Source organism: Copadichromis virginalis, linkage group LG12 (assembly GCF_057382275.1).
Source record: "Copadichromis virginalis isolate Kocher_CV1m ecotype Utaka linkage group LG12, C_Virginalis_male_GT1.1, whole genome shotgun sequence".
NCBI lineage: Eukaryota > Metazoa > Chordata > Actinopteri > Cichliformes > Cichlidae > Copadichromis > Copadichromis virginalis.
This window is the reverse complement of record NC_140629.1, coordinates 21,446,609-21,458,915: the sequence shown is the minus strand read 5'-3', so window position 1 is coordinate 21,458,915 and position 12,307 is coordinate 21,446,609. Positions and strand designations below refer to the sequence as shown.

General features: G+C 43.0%; 2 protein-coding genes across 2 annotated transcripts in view; one reads left to right on the top strand and one right to left on the bottom strand.

Annotated features, from left to right (window-relative positions):
• Positions 1 to 2: 2 nt before the first annotated feature.
• On the bottom strand, positions 3 to 5,610 carry p2rx2 (purinergic receptor P2X, ligand-gated ion channel, 2). The gene is made up of 12 exons (XM_085475341.1): positions 5,170 to 5,610; positions 4,526 to 4,661; positions 4,373 to 4,444; positions 4,216 to 4,291; positions 4,033 to 4,129; positions 2,803 to 2,883; positions 2,579 to 2,732; positions 1,886 to 2,016; positions 1,672 to 1,762; positions 1,268 to 1,333; positions 1,095 to 1,172; positions 3 to 567 (listed from the first exon to the last, which is right to left on the bottom strand). Exons 1-12 carry the CDS (start codon positions 5,334 to 5,336, stop codon positions 469 to 471), a joined length of 1,248 nt encoding a protein of 415 aa, XP_085331467.1. The 5' UTR covers positions 5,337 to 5,610; the 3' UTR covers positions 3 to 468.
• Positions 5,611 to 12,041: 6,431 nt separating this feature from the next.
• The window catches only part of pes1 (pescadillo ribosomal biogenesis factor 1), an 18,033-nt gene continuing 17,767 nt past the window's right edge, over positions 12,042 to 12,307 (top strand). Inside the window, exon 1 of the mRNA XM_085475337.1 lies at positions 12,042 to 12,205. Coding sequence (XP_085331463.1) covers positions 12,182 to 12,205 — 24 coding nt within the window. The 5' untranslated portion in view covers positions 12,042 to 12,181. The remainder of the gene's footprint in view (positions 12,206 to 12,307) is intronic.

The following is a 12,307-nucleotide window of genomic DNA, read 5'->3' as shown; positions in this document are numbered from 1 at the left end:
CCTTTATAAATACTGATATATTATTATGACTATGATTATTACTAGCAGTGATGTGGTAGCAGTGATAGCTGTGCATGATGGATAAACATCTGTATTTATAAACGGCATACTAAGGAGAAGTAATGACATACAAATGATGAATTAAGCACTTACTAATGTTTCCTAGTGTGGCGTTGTTATAAAGTGCTGCCAGTCTTTTTCTCATGACAGTGTACTGAAATGGTTTCCTGTTTTCAAAATAAACACATTCTCTATATGCTGTTAATATATTCTGAGGTCGTGTCAAGTTAAAGAGAACTAACTGTCTTATGCAAAGATTTCCACAGGGATCTCTTTCTTTTGCCCGTTTTTATCCCCACTAACATCAGCACAGTGTCAAAGTGAGCTGTCACTGACACCTGAGATGCAGTTGCTGTTTGCCACAGTTGGTGGTGGGGAGTCCATGCACTTGGCCAGCGAGGACTTTGGTCACAGCGGTACGCCGTCTGACAGGTCAGAATGGTTTGAGCCGAAGCTGTTGATGTAGCTGAGCTCTGTGGGTATGGGATTTGTGGGCTCCTTGATCACCTGTGAAAGGCAGAAGATGTTATTAGACAAACATCTCACAAAATAGTCCCTAAAAATAAGAAAACAGTCACCAAAACACAGCTATACAGTTGTATGATTTGTGCCTGGAGCAAAGTAATGAAGCCAGTGAGTTTCACAACGTGTGTTAGAGTCTCATGGTTATTGTCCATAAAATGACAAATGTAGCCCTGACTTTGACCACAGTTAAAGTGAAGACCCATTAGCTGACCATTAAGTCTATGCTTGATTAAATCTTGAACAATATTGTAGGAGCAGCGATTCTTGTGAATTGTGAAAAGATATACAACAGACGCCTCCCCATGACCTCAGCTCATCAGTCCTTCAGGCTGATGAGCTAATAATTGACAGCATTCTCCACAAGACCTGGAGACAAACTAGATTTCTTCTCTGGATGGACGATTTCATTCTATTTATAAAAGTTTTCTACTGGATATAGAAGCAGATTCACAAAAACAAATGAAACTGAGTTGCGTTTAATGAATAACGCTCTCTTTTTTTTTACTCACTTCATCAAACTTTCTCTCACTGTAGACTTCATTCTTGTCGATAAATGTCAGCATGATCCAGTCGCAGATTATTGTGCACTACAGAGAGGGGAGATGAAGCAGAATAACAGTTACACTAATTGAACGGTGCCGCTTTAATGTCTCAGGATAAAAACAAATTAGTCAATACTCACAATCCCAACAGAAGTCATAGCAGTCACTGTGCTGATGATGGTTGGAATAGGACTAAATTTACCAGCCTGCACAAAAATGACACACAGTTGTTATGGAGTCGTACATCTAGATAGATAGATTTTTTCTTTGTTCCCACACTGAAGCACTTGTTTATAGGGGGTCCTCTGATTGTTGCGGTGTTCCCTGTATTATTGTAGAGTCTTTAGCTTACAGCACGTTGAGGTGACTGTTGTTGTGATTTGGCACAAATTGAATTGAAATATTGGGGGAAAAAAATCGTAGAAAATTGAAAATGTTTGTAATACTAAAGAGTTAATTCCTAATAAACAAAAAAAAACATAACATAAAAAAATATATTTTGATAGATACAACAATAAGCAGGTCTAAAGTAGAATCTACTCACATGTCCATGAACTATGATGTCTAGACGGATACCAAAGGCCTTGATTAGTGTCCGAGTTTCTTCCCCATCCTTACTGTAATATTTGGCAAACCTGTAGAATTACACATAAATTATTACAACAAGAAAAAAAAAACAGGTGAGCACAGCAGAAGAGCGTTTTAAAGACTGTTTTAAAAATAAAGTATAAAAGTCAGCGTTGGACGCCGGTGCTAACCTGTAATAATAACCAGCGTCGGGCAGATCCTTTCGGAGGTCAAGGCGACGGAACGAGTATGTGGGTTTACAGTGTGAGGGATCCAGATCCAAGTTACACTTCCAGTTGATGAAAACACCGATCACTCCTCCCTGAACTCAGACAGCATGACAGTAGTCATTTTTAACCCTCGTGGGTGCCATTCTTAAGACATCATGTAAACAGCAATAGCCCAGGAGAAGAATATAAAGTATTCAAACTTTATCAGTAACACAAATGAAATACGTGCCTGAGTACTTTCTGGGCAAATCCTAAAATTAATCTTGGGAAAATTCAAACACCAAGACACCAATCAGATTAGAATTAACTAATGAGAAATTTGTATAGAGACGGCACAAACCATAATGATATTACCACATAAGAATCTGCAAAACTATAAAATAAGTTTCATATTTACTGAAGTGTTACAATAGCTGATTTGGGACAAATTGCAAGAATGGCCTTTCTGTCTAAGTTTTATATGTCTATTTTATGTCTATATGAATTTTATTTATAGAGACATAAATTTATTCTAATTTCTATTGTAATTCTAAGATTTGTTCTAATTTTAGATTGCTGGCTGGGGGTTGATGTTGATCCACACATTTTTAAATGAGAAACACTCTCCACAAATGAAATATTGTGAACACCATGCAGTGCAGGCATCATACTCACGGTGTTACAGAGCTCACTAAAATTCTCCCTCGCTTGTGCTGCGATGTATCCCAAGCGGAAGATGGGACAGTAGGGGTCACGCTCCTCATCATAGTGACACTTATTCAGGTATCTCTTAATGTCTCGCTTGTTTCGGGCATCCTTAATGTTTCCCCTGCCAAAGACAAGAACATCAGTATCTGCAGCTTAAATGTCCAGAAGTATTAACTTCTATGTGACCCTACCTCAGCACTTTAAATTTGGGGAAGTGGATAGAGTTCCTGATGAACACTGTGAAATTGATGGCCTCCTCTAATGGTGGTTCTCTGTTGAAGACAGCAAATATTTAACATTTCCTTAAAGTGACCTTGAAGTGGTTCTTGCATCTGGTTCAGGTTACACAATTTGTTTGACTGGTTTGGTCATCATTTGGTCAAAGTAGTGACCAAGCAACTGATAATATCTTGTCTCCAAGGAAGCACAGTCGATCTGTTTTCTCACATAGAGAAGGTTCTTGGTTCTTTCATAAAGCCCAAAATATGTGAACTTTATTGTGTTTTACTCATGTGGATGTGTCTTGATGACTAGTTTTTTTTTCCAAGCTGTATTTAATGATGACTTAATATTTAATGCTTTACTAATTTTTCTGCTTTGCCACCTGTCTTTTTGTCAAAATCATGCATCAAGCCAAATCTCTTGTAAATTTTACTTTTCACTCTTGCTGCTATCATAATCACAAATCACCTCTGACACCCTCCACCCTGCCTGCACTCTCCTCTTCGCCTCTCTTGTGCACTGTGGATTTAAATGTTTTTAAACAGGTTTTTAAACTCATCTTACTTCACTACCTCTCCTCCTTGCAGCTTCACTGTAACATCTGTTTCCCTCATTTACACACGCATTCTGTTTGCTTCCACTGACTTTAATATCTTTTTTCTCCAGAGCATACCTCCACCTCTTCAGGCTCTTTTCCACCTGCTGCCTACTCTGAGCACAGATCACAATGCCTTCTGTGAACATTACAGTCCACAGAGACTCGTGCCTGACCCTATCTGTCGGCCTGTCCACCACTGCAAACAAGAAAGGGCTCAGAGCCAATCCCTGATGTAATCCCACCTCCACTTTAAAAACATCTGTCACTCCTACCACACAACTCATCCTACATATTCTTCACCGGCCTCTCAATTCCTGAAGACTACTAAAAGAAATTACAAGAAAGCTTGGCTGAGTGTGTTCAGTAAATATTGACTTTCAAGCTTGTTAGGACTGTACCATTTTGTTTTTGCCTTCATTTCCATGTATGTTTGCACATGTTTTAATAAATCGCTGCACCAATTCGTATTTTATTTCATGTTAGTTTCCCATGTTTTTGGATATTTAGGCTCAGTTTGAGTCTGTTTAGAACTTATATGGATTTTTAGAGCAATGCATATATACCTGACATGATGCTGATGATTCTGTAGCACCCATCTTACCGTACTACAGCGTATTCCTCAATCGGACACCAGCTTTGTATCTCACAGGTTTTAAAGGTGTGGTTGTAGTACTGAACACATCTGCCCGTCCTTCTGCCTGTAGGAAAGTGTTTGAAACAAAGGGTGGCAAATGCAAACCAAAAAAGGCATGAAGAAAAATTAGATGAGAAGTGAAAACATTACCGTGGCCACTGAAGTTGACTTCCCCTTCAACGCAGTCAGAATCGGTGGTGCAGTTGGCATTGGCAACATTAAAATGCTAAAGTGAATAGAGAAACATGTCAGTGATGGGAGGGAAAAGGTGTCTTTGTTACTCAGTAGATTTTAGTTGACCTCTCACCTCAGCACAGGTGCCTTGTCTCTGATTGAACGTGAATTCTCGTCTCAGTATTGTGCTAATCACATCGCCACCCTAAACAAAAAGGGGAAAAAAAGACTTAAAGTGGTTAACTCAAGCATGAGCTATGCAGCACAAGTTTAATGAAGAAATCACCTCTGAGGGTTGGGCATACTCCACAGTGTCCAGGATCTCATCTCCATGAATTGCTGAGCCTTTCATGAGAGTATAAACAGAGCTCTCTGGACGGGTTTCGCTCTCTTGGTATGCTTTCTGACTTATAAAGACATACCTTCAGGATGATAGAAGAGACAGCGGTAATATCACATTTTCTACCATGATGTCAGTTTTTATTGGAGGTGTCATGTTACACTGGATCTGCTCAGCCCTCTTTGCTGAAGCCAAGAAAAGGTGATGATGTACTTTAATTCAGGGCATTTCGTTTATTTCAAATCTGAAACACTTTACATCTGTTCTCCTTGGATAGCATTTAAATCTCTGATAATATAGAGAGGGGATGAGCCACACTCAGTTGGATTGTTGAATTTTATGCTGTTAATTGCAAATGAGATGCATTTCCTCCCCACAAAACTGCACTACATGAGTTCAAATTTAAAGCCGTAGTGTATTTATTTTATCTGCATGAATATTATTCATTAAAAATTTTACTGTAATTAAATTTAAAAGAACCAACAGATCTAACAGAAAAAATGTAGAAAAGACAAAATAAACCTTTGAATTTCATATATTGTCCACACACCTGGTCATTAGACATGCAAAAGTACAAACATGAAGCTTACCATATGAAATAAGTGATCACAAGAAACTGAACACCCCTGTAAATTACGCCAAGAGTTCTGTTCTTAACCACCATCACCTTGGGGGTCTCATAGTCCCAAAAGCCATGAATATACTCCTTCAGGAAGTTATGTAGCCCCATGATGATTTTATGGCACGTTTCCGTCATATCCTCAGATGTTCTTGTGAAGTCTTACGATTGAATCTGTATATTTAGTTTTAAATATCTGTCATTGTGTCTTTTTCTCCGCTCCAGCCTGCATTTCTCTCAAGCATCCCTGGCACCAGCGAGTGAACGAGAGAGTAGGGGGTGGGGTCCTGATGTGGTTGAAGGCAGGCTTCGTTTTTTTTTTATGCCACTCTATTCTGATAAATCAGCTTTATGCCTGGATCAGCTTCTCCCTGTACAAGACTCTTTTAACTTTCATTTTCTTGTTATTAGTTTTTTTTATCTTTCTTTTTTTTTAAATAATGGCTTACTTTGCACATAAACAGTTTTTAAATTGTCGATTTTAAATTGAAATGACTGGCTTTGACCCCTGTGTGTTGGTCTGGATGTTTATGGTCAACTGTCAAACCTGCAGAAAGGTATGATGAAAAAAGGGATGCCAAAGAAGTACAATAACCTGTCCATACCTAAGGTCTTAGAAACTGCCAAGCAAAGACTCGCAGCCTTGGGTAGCTGCTTGGAAAGGTATACCAGAAAGACTGAAGCCAGGAGAATAAACCATCCAAGGCACTCTTAGTGGCAGGGAAACAATATGAGAACAACAGCCCCACCAATGCTGGAGACCTAGCAATACTGGAAGACCATGTGTGGGATGGATGCAACCTATAGCAATAATGCTCAGTGGCTAGTAGTAGACATCCGAGAAAGGGTCTTAAGCATGAAGATTTGGACAGCACCAGGCCTTGACATGATACACAGATACTGACTAAAGAAGCTAGAAAGCCTCAAGAAAGCCTCTGACTCAATGACTCACACGTGGATCCTGGAATGCCTAGAACTGTACGAGTACTTTTACTAATCAATCAGAGCATTCGGAGTGCTTTATACAGCATCCTTCATTGACCCATACACACCCATTAATACAAGCCCTTTTTCTATACTTAAGTGTTTTCTATCTAACATTCACACTTGGATGGATGCATTGGAGGTGTTAATATCTTGCACAAGAATATTTGGTATGCAGTCTGGAGCAGCCAGGGATCAAACAACCAAGAATCCAATTAGTAGGTACTCTAGCTTCTGAACTACAGCCAACCCTGTACATCAGGAAGGTGCCAACAAATGACCATGTGCTTAGCAAACACTTCAGGCATCAGAAACATGAGAAAGAAGAAGAGCAAGAAGGGGAACCATCATGGAAGGACAGGCCCCCGTACAGTATGTACCACCGGCAGATAGAAGAAGTGTCTATTATCAAGAAATCCAACCAATGGCTGGATAAAGCTGTACTGAAAGACAGCACAGAAGCACAAATCATGGCAGCGCAGGAACAAGCTGCAAGTACAAGATCCATAGAAGCCATGGTGTACCACACCAGCCAAGACCCCAAGTGCAAGCTGTGCAAAGATGTCCCTGACACAATCCAACACATAACACCAGGGTGCAAGATGGTAGCAGGTAGCGCATGCATGGAATGCCATAACCAGGAAGCTGGTATATACAGATATATCTGTGTCATTTATGGTCTGAAAGTAGTGGTGAACAAAAAGAGGAAGACGGCCATAGTGATAGATGTAGCTAGGATAGCATCATCAGAAAGAAGAAGCTCAAGAAATACCATGGGCTGAGAGAAGAGCTCGAGAAGATGTGGAGGGTCAAGGCAACAGTGGTCCCAGTGGTAATCAGAACACTCAGGACAGTGACTCCCAAACTGGGCGAGTGGCTTGAGCAGATCCCAGGAATGACATGATCACTGTCCAGAAGAGTGAAGTTCTGGGAACACCAAAGATACTGGACAGGACCCTTAAGCTCCCAGGCCTCTGGTAGGGGAGCCAAGCTTGAAGGATAAAGCCTGCCTACAGGGCGAGTGGGGAATTAAAAAATAAATAAATAAATTTAAAAAAAAAAAAAAAAAAAAAAAATATATATATATATATATATATATATATATATATATATATATATATATATATATATATATATATATATCCATCCATCCATCCATCTTCATCCGCTTTATCCGAGGCTGGGTCGCGGGGGCAGCAGCCTAAGCAGAGAGGCCCAGACCTCCCTCTCCCCAGCCACCTTCTCCAGCTTATCCGGGGGAACACCAAGGCATTCCCAGGCCAGCCGAGAGATATAATCTCTCCAGCATGTCCTGGGTCTGCCCCGGGGCCTCCTCCCGGTGGGACATGCCCGGAACACCTCACCCAGGAGGCGCCCAGGAAGCATCCTTGTCAGATGCCCGAACCACCTCAGCTGGCTCCTTTTGATGTGGAGCAGCAGCTCTACTCTGAGCTTCTCCCGGATGGCCGAACTTCTCACCCTATCTCTAAGGGAGAGGCCAGCCACCCTTCGGAGGAAACTCATTTCTGCCGCTTGTATCATCGATCTCGTTCTTTCGGTAGTGACCGAAAGAACTGATCCCACAGTCCCACAGGCTAACCAAGCCCGATAGGACTCCTTCTTCAGCCTGGTGGCTCCCTTCACCTCTGGTGTCCAGGCACCAACCACCTTGCGGCCGCAGCTCAATGCAGCAGCTTCGGCAATGGAGACGCTGAACATGGTCCATTCGGACTCAATGTCCCCAGTCTCCCTCGGAATGCTGTTGAAGCTCTGCCGGAGGTGTGCGTTGAAGATCTCGCGGACTGGGGCATCTGCTAGACGTTCCCAGCACACCCTCACTACGCGTTTAGGTGCACCGGGTCTGTCCAGCGTCCTCCCCCGCCACCTGATCCAACTCACCACCAGGTGGTGATCAGTTGACAGCTCAGCCCCTCTCTTTACCCGAGTGTCCAGAACATATGGTCGCAGGTCTGGTGATACGATTACAAAATCGATCATTGACCTGCGGCCTAGAGTGTCCTGGTGCCACGTGCACTTATGGACACTCTTATGTTCGAACAGGGTGTTTGTTATGGCCAAACTGTGATTTGCACAGAAGTCCAATAACAAAACACCGCTCAGGTTCAGATCAGGGAGGCCGTTCCTCCCAATCACGCCCCTCCAGGTCTCGCTGTTGTTACCCACATGAGCATTGAAGTCTCCCAGCAGGACAGTCTCCAGGTGGAGCACCTTCCAGCACCCCCCCCCCCCCCCCCCACCCCCCGTTCGGAGTACCCAGACTCTAAGAAGGCTGGGTACTCCGAACTGCCACTCGGCGCATAAGCACAGATGACAGTCAGGACCCGTTCCCCGACCCTAAGGCGCAGGGAACAAACCCCCTCATCCACCGGGAAAAACCCCAACGTACCGGCCGAAGGTATGTTAGAGTACCCACCCCAGCCTGCCGCCTCTCACCAGGGGCAACTCCAGACTGAGACAGAGTCCAGCCCCTCTCCAGGAGACTGGCTCCAGAGCCCAAGCCATGCGTAGAGGTGAGCCTGACTATATCTAGCCGGTACCTCTCAACCTCACGCACTAACTCAGGCTCCTTCCCCACCAGAGAGGTGACATTCCATGTCCCTATTGCCAGTCTTGGCAGCCGGGGGATCAGTCTGCCAGGGCCTCCGCTCCTGGCCGCCACCCGGCACACAATGCACCCGACCCCTATGGCGCCTACTGCGGGTGGTGGGCCTGCGGGAGGATAGGCCCATGTCTCCTCTTCGGGCTGTGCCCGGCTGGGCCCCATGGACTAAGGCCCGGCCTCGGGCACCCTCCCCGGGCCTGGCTCCAGGGCGGGGCCCCGGTAACCCTATGCCGGGCAGGGTAAACTGTTCCCTCGATGTTCTCTTCATAAGGGTCTTCTGAATCGCTCTTTGTCTGGTCCCTCACCCAGGACCAATTTGCCGTATATATATATATATATACAGTGGGGCAAAAAAGTATTTAGTCAGCCACCGATTGTGCAAGTTCCCCCACTTAAAATGATGACAGAGGTCAGTAATTTGCACCAGAGGTACACTTCAACTGTGAGAGACAGAATGTGAAAACAAAATCCATGAATTCACATGGTAGGATTTGTAAAGAATTTATTTGTAAATTAGGGTGGAAAATAAGTATTTGGTCACCTCAAACAAGGAAAATCTCTGGCTCTCACAGACCTGTAATGTCTTCTGTAAGAAGCTTTTCTGTCCCCCACTCGTTACCTGTATGAATGGCACCTGTTTGAACTCATCATCTGTATAAAAGACACCTGTCCACAGCCTCAAACAGTCAGACTCCAAACGCCGCCATGGCCAAGACCAAAGAGCTTTCGAAGGACACCAGGAAAAGTATTGTAGACCTGCACCAGACTGGGAAGAGTGAATCTACAATAGGCAAGCAGCTTGGTGTGAAAAAATCAACTGTGGGAGCAATCATCAGAAAATGGAAGACATACAAGACCACTGATAATCTCCCTCGATCTGGGGCTCCACGCAAGATCTCATCCCGTGGGGTCAAAATGATCATGAGAACGGTGAGAAAAGATCCCAGAACCACACGGGGGGACCTGGTGAATGACCTGCAGAGAGCTGGGACCAAAGTAACAAAGGTCACCATCAGTAACACACTACAACGGCAGGGAATCAAATCCCGCAGTGCCAGACGTGTTCCGCTGCTGAAGCCAGTGCATGTCCAGGCCCGTCTGAAGTTTGCCAGAGAGCACATGGATGATACAGCAGAGGATTGGGAGAATGTCATGTGGTCAGATGAAACCAAAGTAGAACTTTTTGGTATAAACTCAACTCGTCGTGTTTGGAGGAAGAAGAATACTGAGTTGCATCCCAAGAACACCATACCTACTGTGAAGCATGGGGGTGGAAACATCATGCTATGGGGCTGTTTTTCTGCCAAGGGGACAGGACGACTGATCCGTGTTAAGGACAGAATGAATGGGGCCATGTATCGTGAGATTTTGAGCCAAAACCTCCTTCCATCAGTGAGAACTTTGAAGATGAAACGAGGCTGGGTCTTCCAACATGACAATGATCCAAAACACACCACCCGGGCAACAAAGGAGTGGCTCCGTAAGAAGCATTTGAAAGTCCTGGAGTGGCCTAGCCAGTCTCCAGACCTCAACCCCATAGAAAATCTGTGGCGGGAGTTGAAAGTCCGTGTTGCTCGGCGACAGCCCCAAAACATCACTGCTCTCGAGAAGATCTGCATGGAGGAATGGGCCAAAGTACCAGCTACTGTGTGTGCAAACCTGGTAAAGACCTATAGTAAACGTTTGACCTCTGTTATTGCCAACAAAGGTTATGTTACAAAGTATTGAGTTGTATTTTTGTTATTGACCAAATACTTATTTTCCACCCTGATTTACGAATAAATTCTTTACAAATCCTACCATGTGGATTCATGGATTTTTTTTTCACATTCTGTCTCTCACAGTTGAAGTGTACCTCTGGTGCAAATTACTGACCTCTGTCATCATTTTAGGTGGGGGAACTTGCACAATCGGTGGCTGACTAAATACTTTTTTGCCCCACTGTATATAGCTATATATTTTTTCAATAAAGCTATAAAGGTAGCTCGTTTGAGTTTTGGACGAAATGCATTCTGGGATATTGCGTTTCGTCATTTCGAGCTGATTGGAGACCAAAACAGCCAATCTGATTTTTTTTTGCATCCAAGTCTGTGATTGGTTGGTTTTGTGGCACAAATATAACGGTGTACAGAAAGAGTTGAACGCGAATGGGCAGAAATGTTGAGAGCGCAAGCAGCACATTGCGAGCAAGCGCAAATGCAAAAACTGAGCGAGAGGGGCTGCTATTGTGTGTGTATGGATAATAGCAAACACTGAAATACGTTTTTTGCACGCAGCAATGCATTTTGTTCACTCAAATTTAGCTTTTCTTCCCTCAAAATAAATTTCTTCTCAAAATGCAACCTTTGCACCTGCAATTTTTTTTTTTACGTGTGCTCAGAATAGTGGCACAAAAATAACGCCATAATTTTGAGCTTTTAAAGATGAAACAAGAACTGGGTGCACAAGTTTGAATTTATTTTGGATTTTCTCTAATCCACACAGGTTCAAAATGATACATACAGGCTTAAACATATACGTACACTCGGTTAAATCTTTTAATAAATGACGCTGACAGTTCTATGATGACCTATGAACTTATTTTTAGTGATAATGATTGGCTACAAGTGGTAGTTTCTCTTTCCAGCATAAAAATGATTTTTTTTAAAAAGCACTTATTCTATTGACCAATTCTCAGAGTAATGGAAAAGTCCAATACTGACACTTATAAGTCAGGTCTGTGCTGGGAAACAACCCAAGATAACTGAACTCTATCAAGTGTGAGGCTGAGGTGTAACTTGCTAAGTGACATTGAACTAATTATAAGTGGGGCTGTATGTATTTATTTAAACCAGTATGTACAATTTTGTATAATCTACTGTTTGGATTAGAGAAAATACAAAAGAAAATCAAACTTCTGTACCCAGCTCTTGGTTTTTAAAGTCATTAACGATGTGTGCTGTACAACCATTCCACTCAGGAAAAAGAACAGTTCAAAGAAATCATTAAAAGCACACCATTGATGAGTGTATGTAAACCTTTACTCCTGGCACGACATTTTATTTTTTAGATGACTGCGGATTTAATAAAGAAGGTGCTTCTCATCATGTTGGCTATATGCTGTTTGTTGTGGACAACAAAATCCCAAAGATGAGTATAAGTTTTATATGTACGAATGTTTCACGTGCAAACACTGCTTCGGCTTTCCTTTGTAAACAGGCAAATAAACGGCCCACCCCTGGGTCCTACTGCTTGGGCCTCTCTGTCGCGCATGTCAAGCCACACGTGCATCTCCTGCGTGTTGTGTCGGTCGTTGTTGTGTACCCTTGCGAATTGTGTAATTTGTACACAACTACATTTGGATAAAACTCCGTGGAGGGTTAGAAACTGTCTCTAAATGGGAGGTCTTCAAAAGAAAAAGGTTGGTGTGGGTGTTCGCGTAATGTCGGGCGTCTTATTACAAAAAATCTGACTATCCCGTTAGCTAACAGCTAGCTGAAGTTTGTTTTTCTCAAACAGTAGA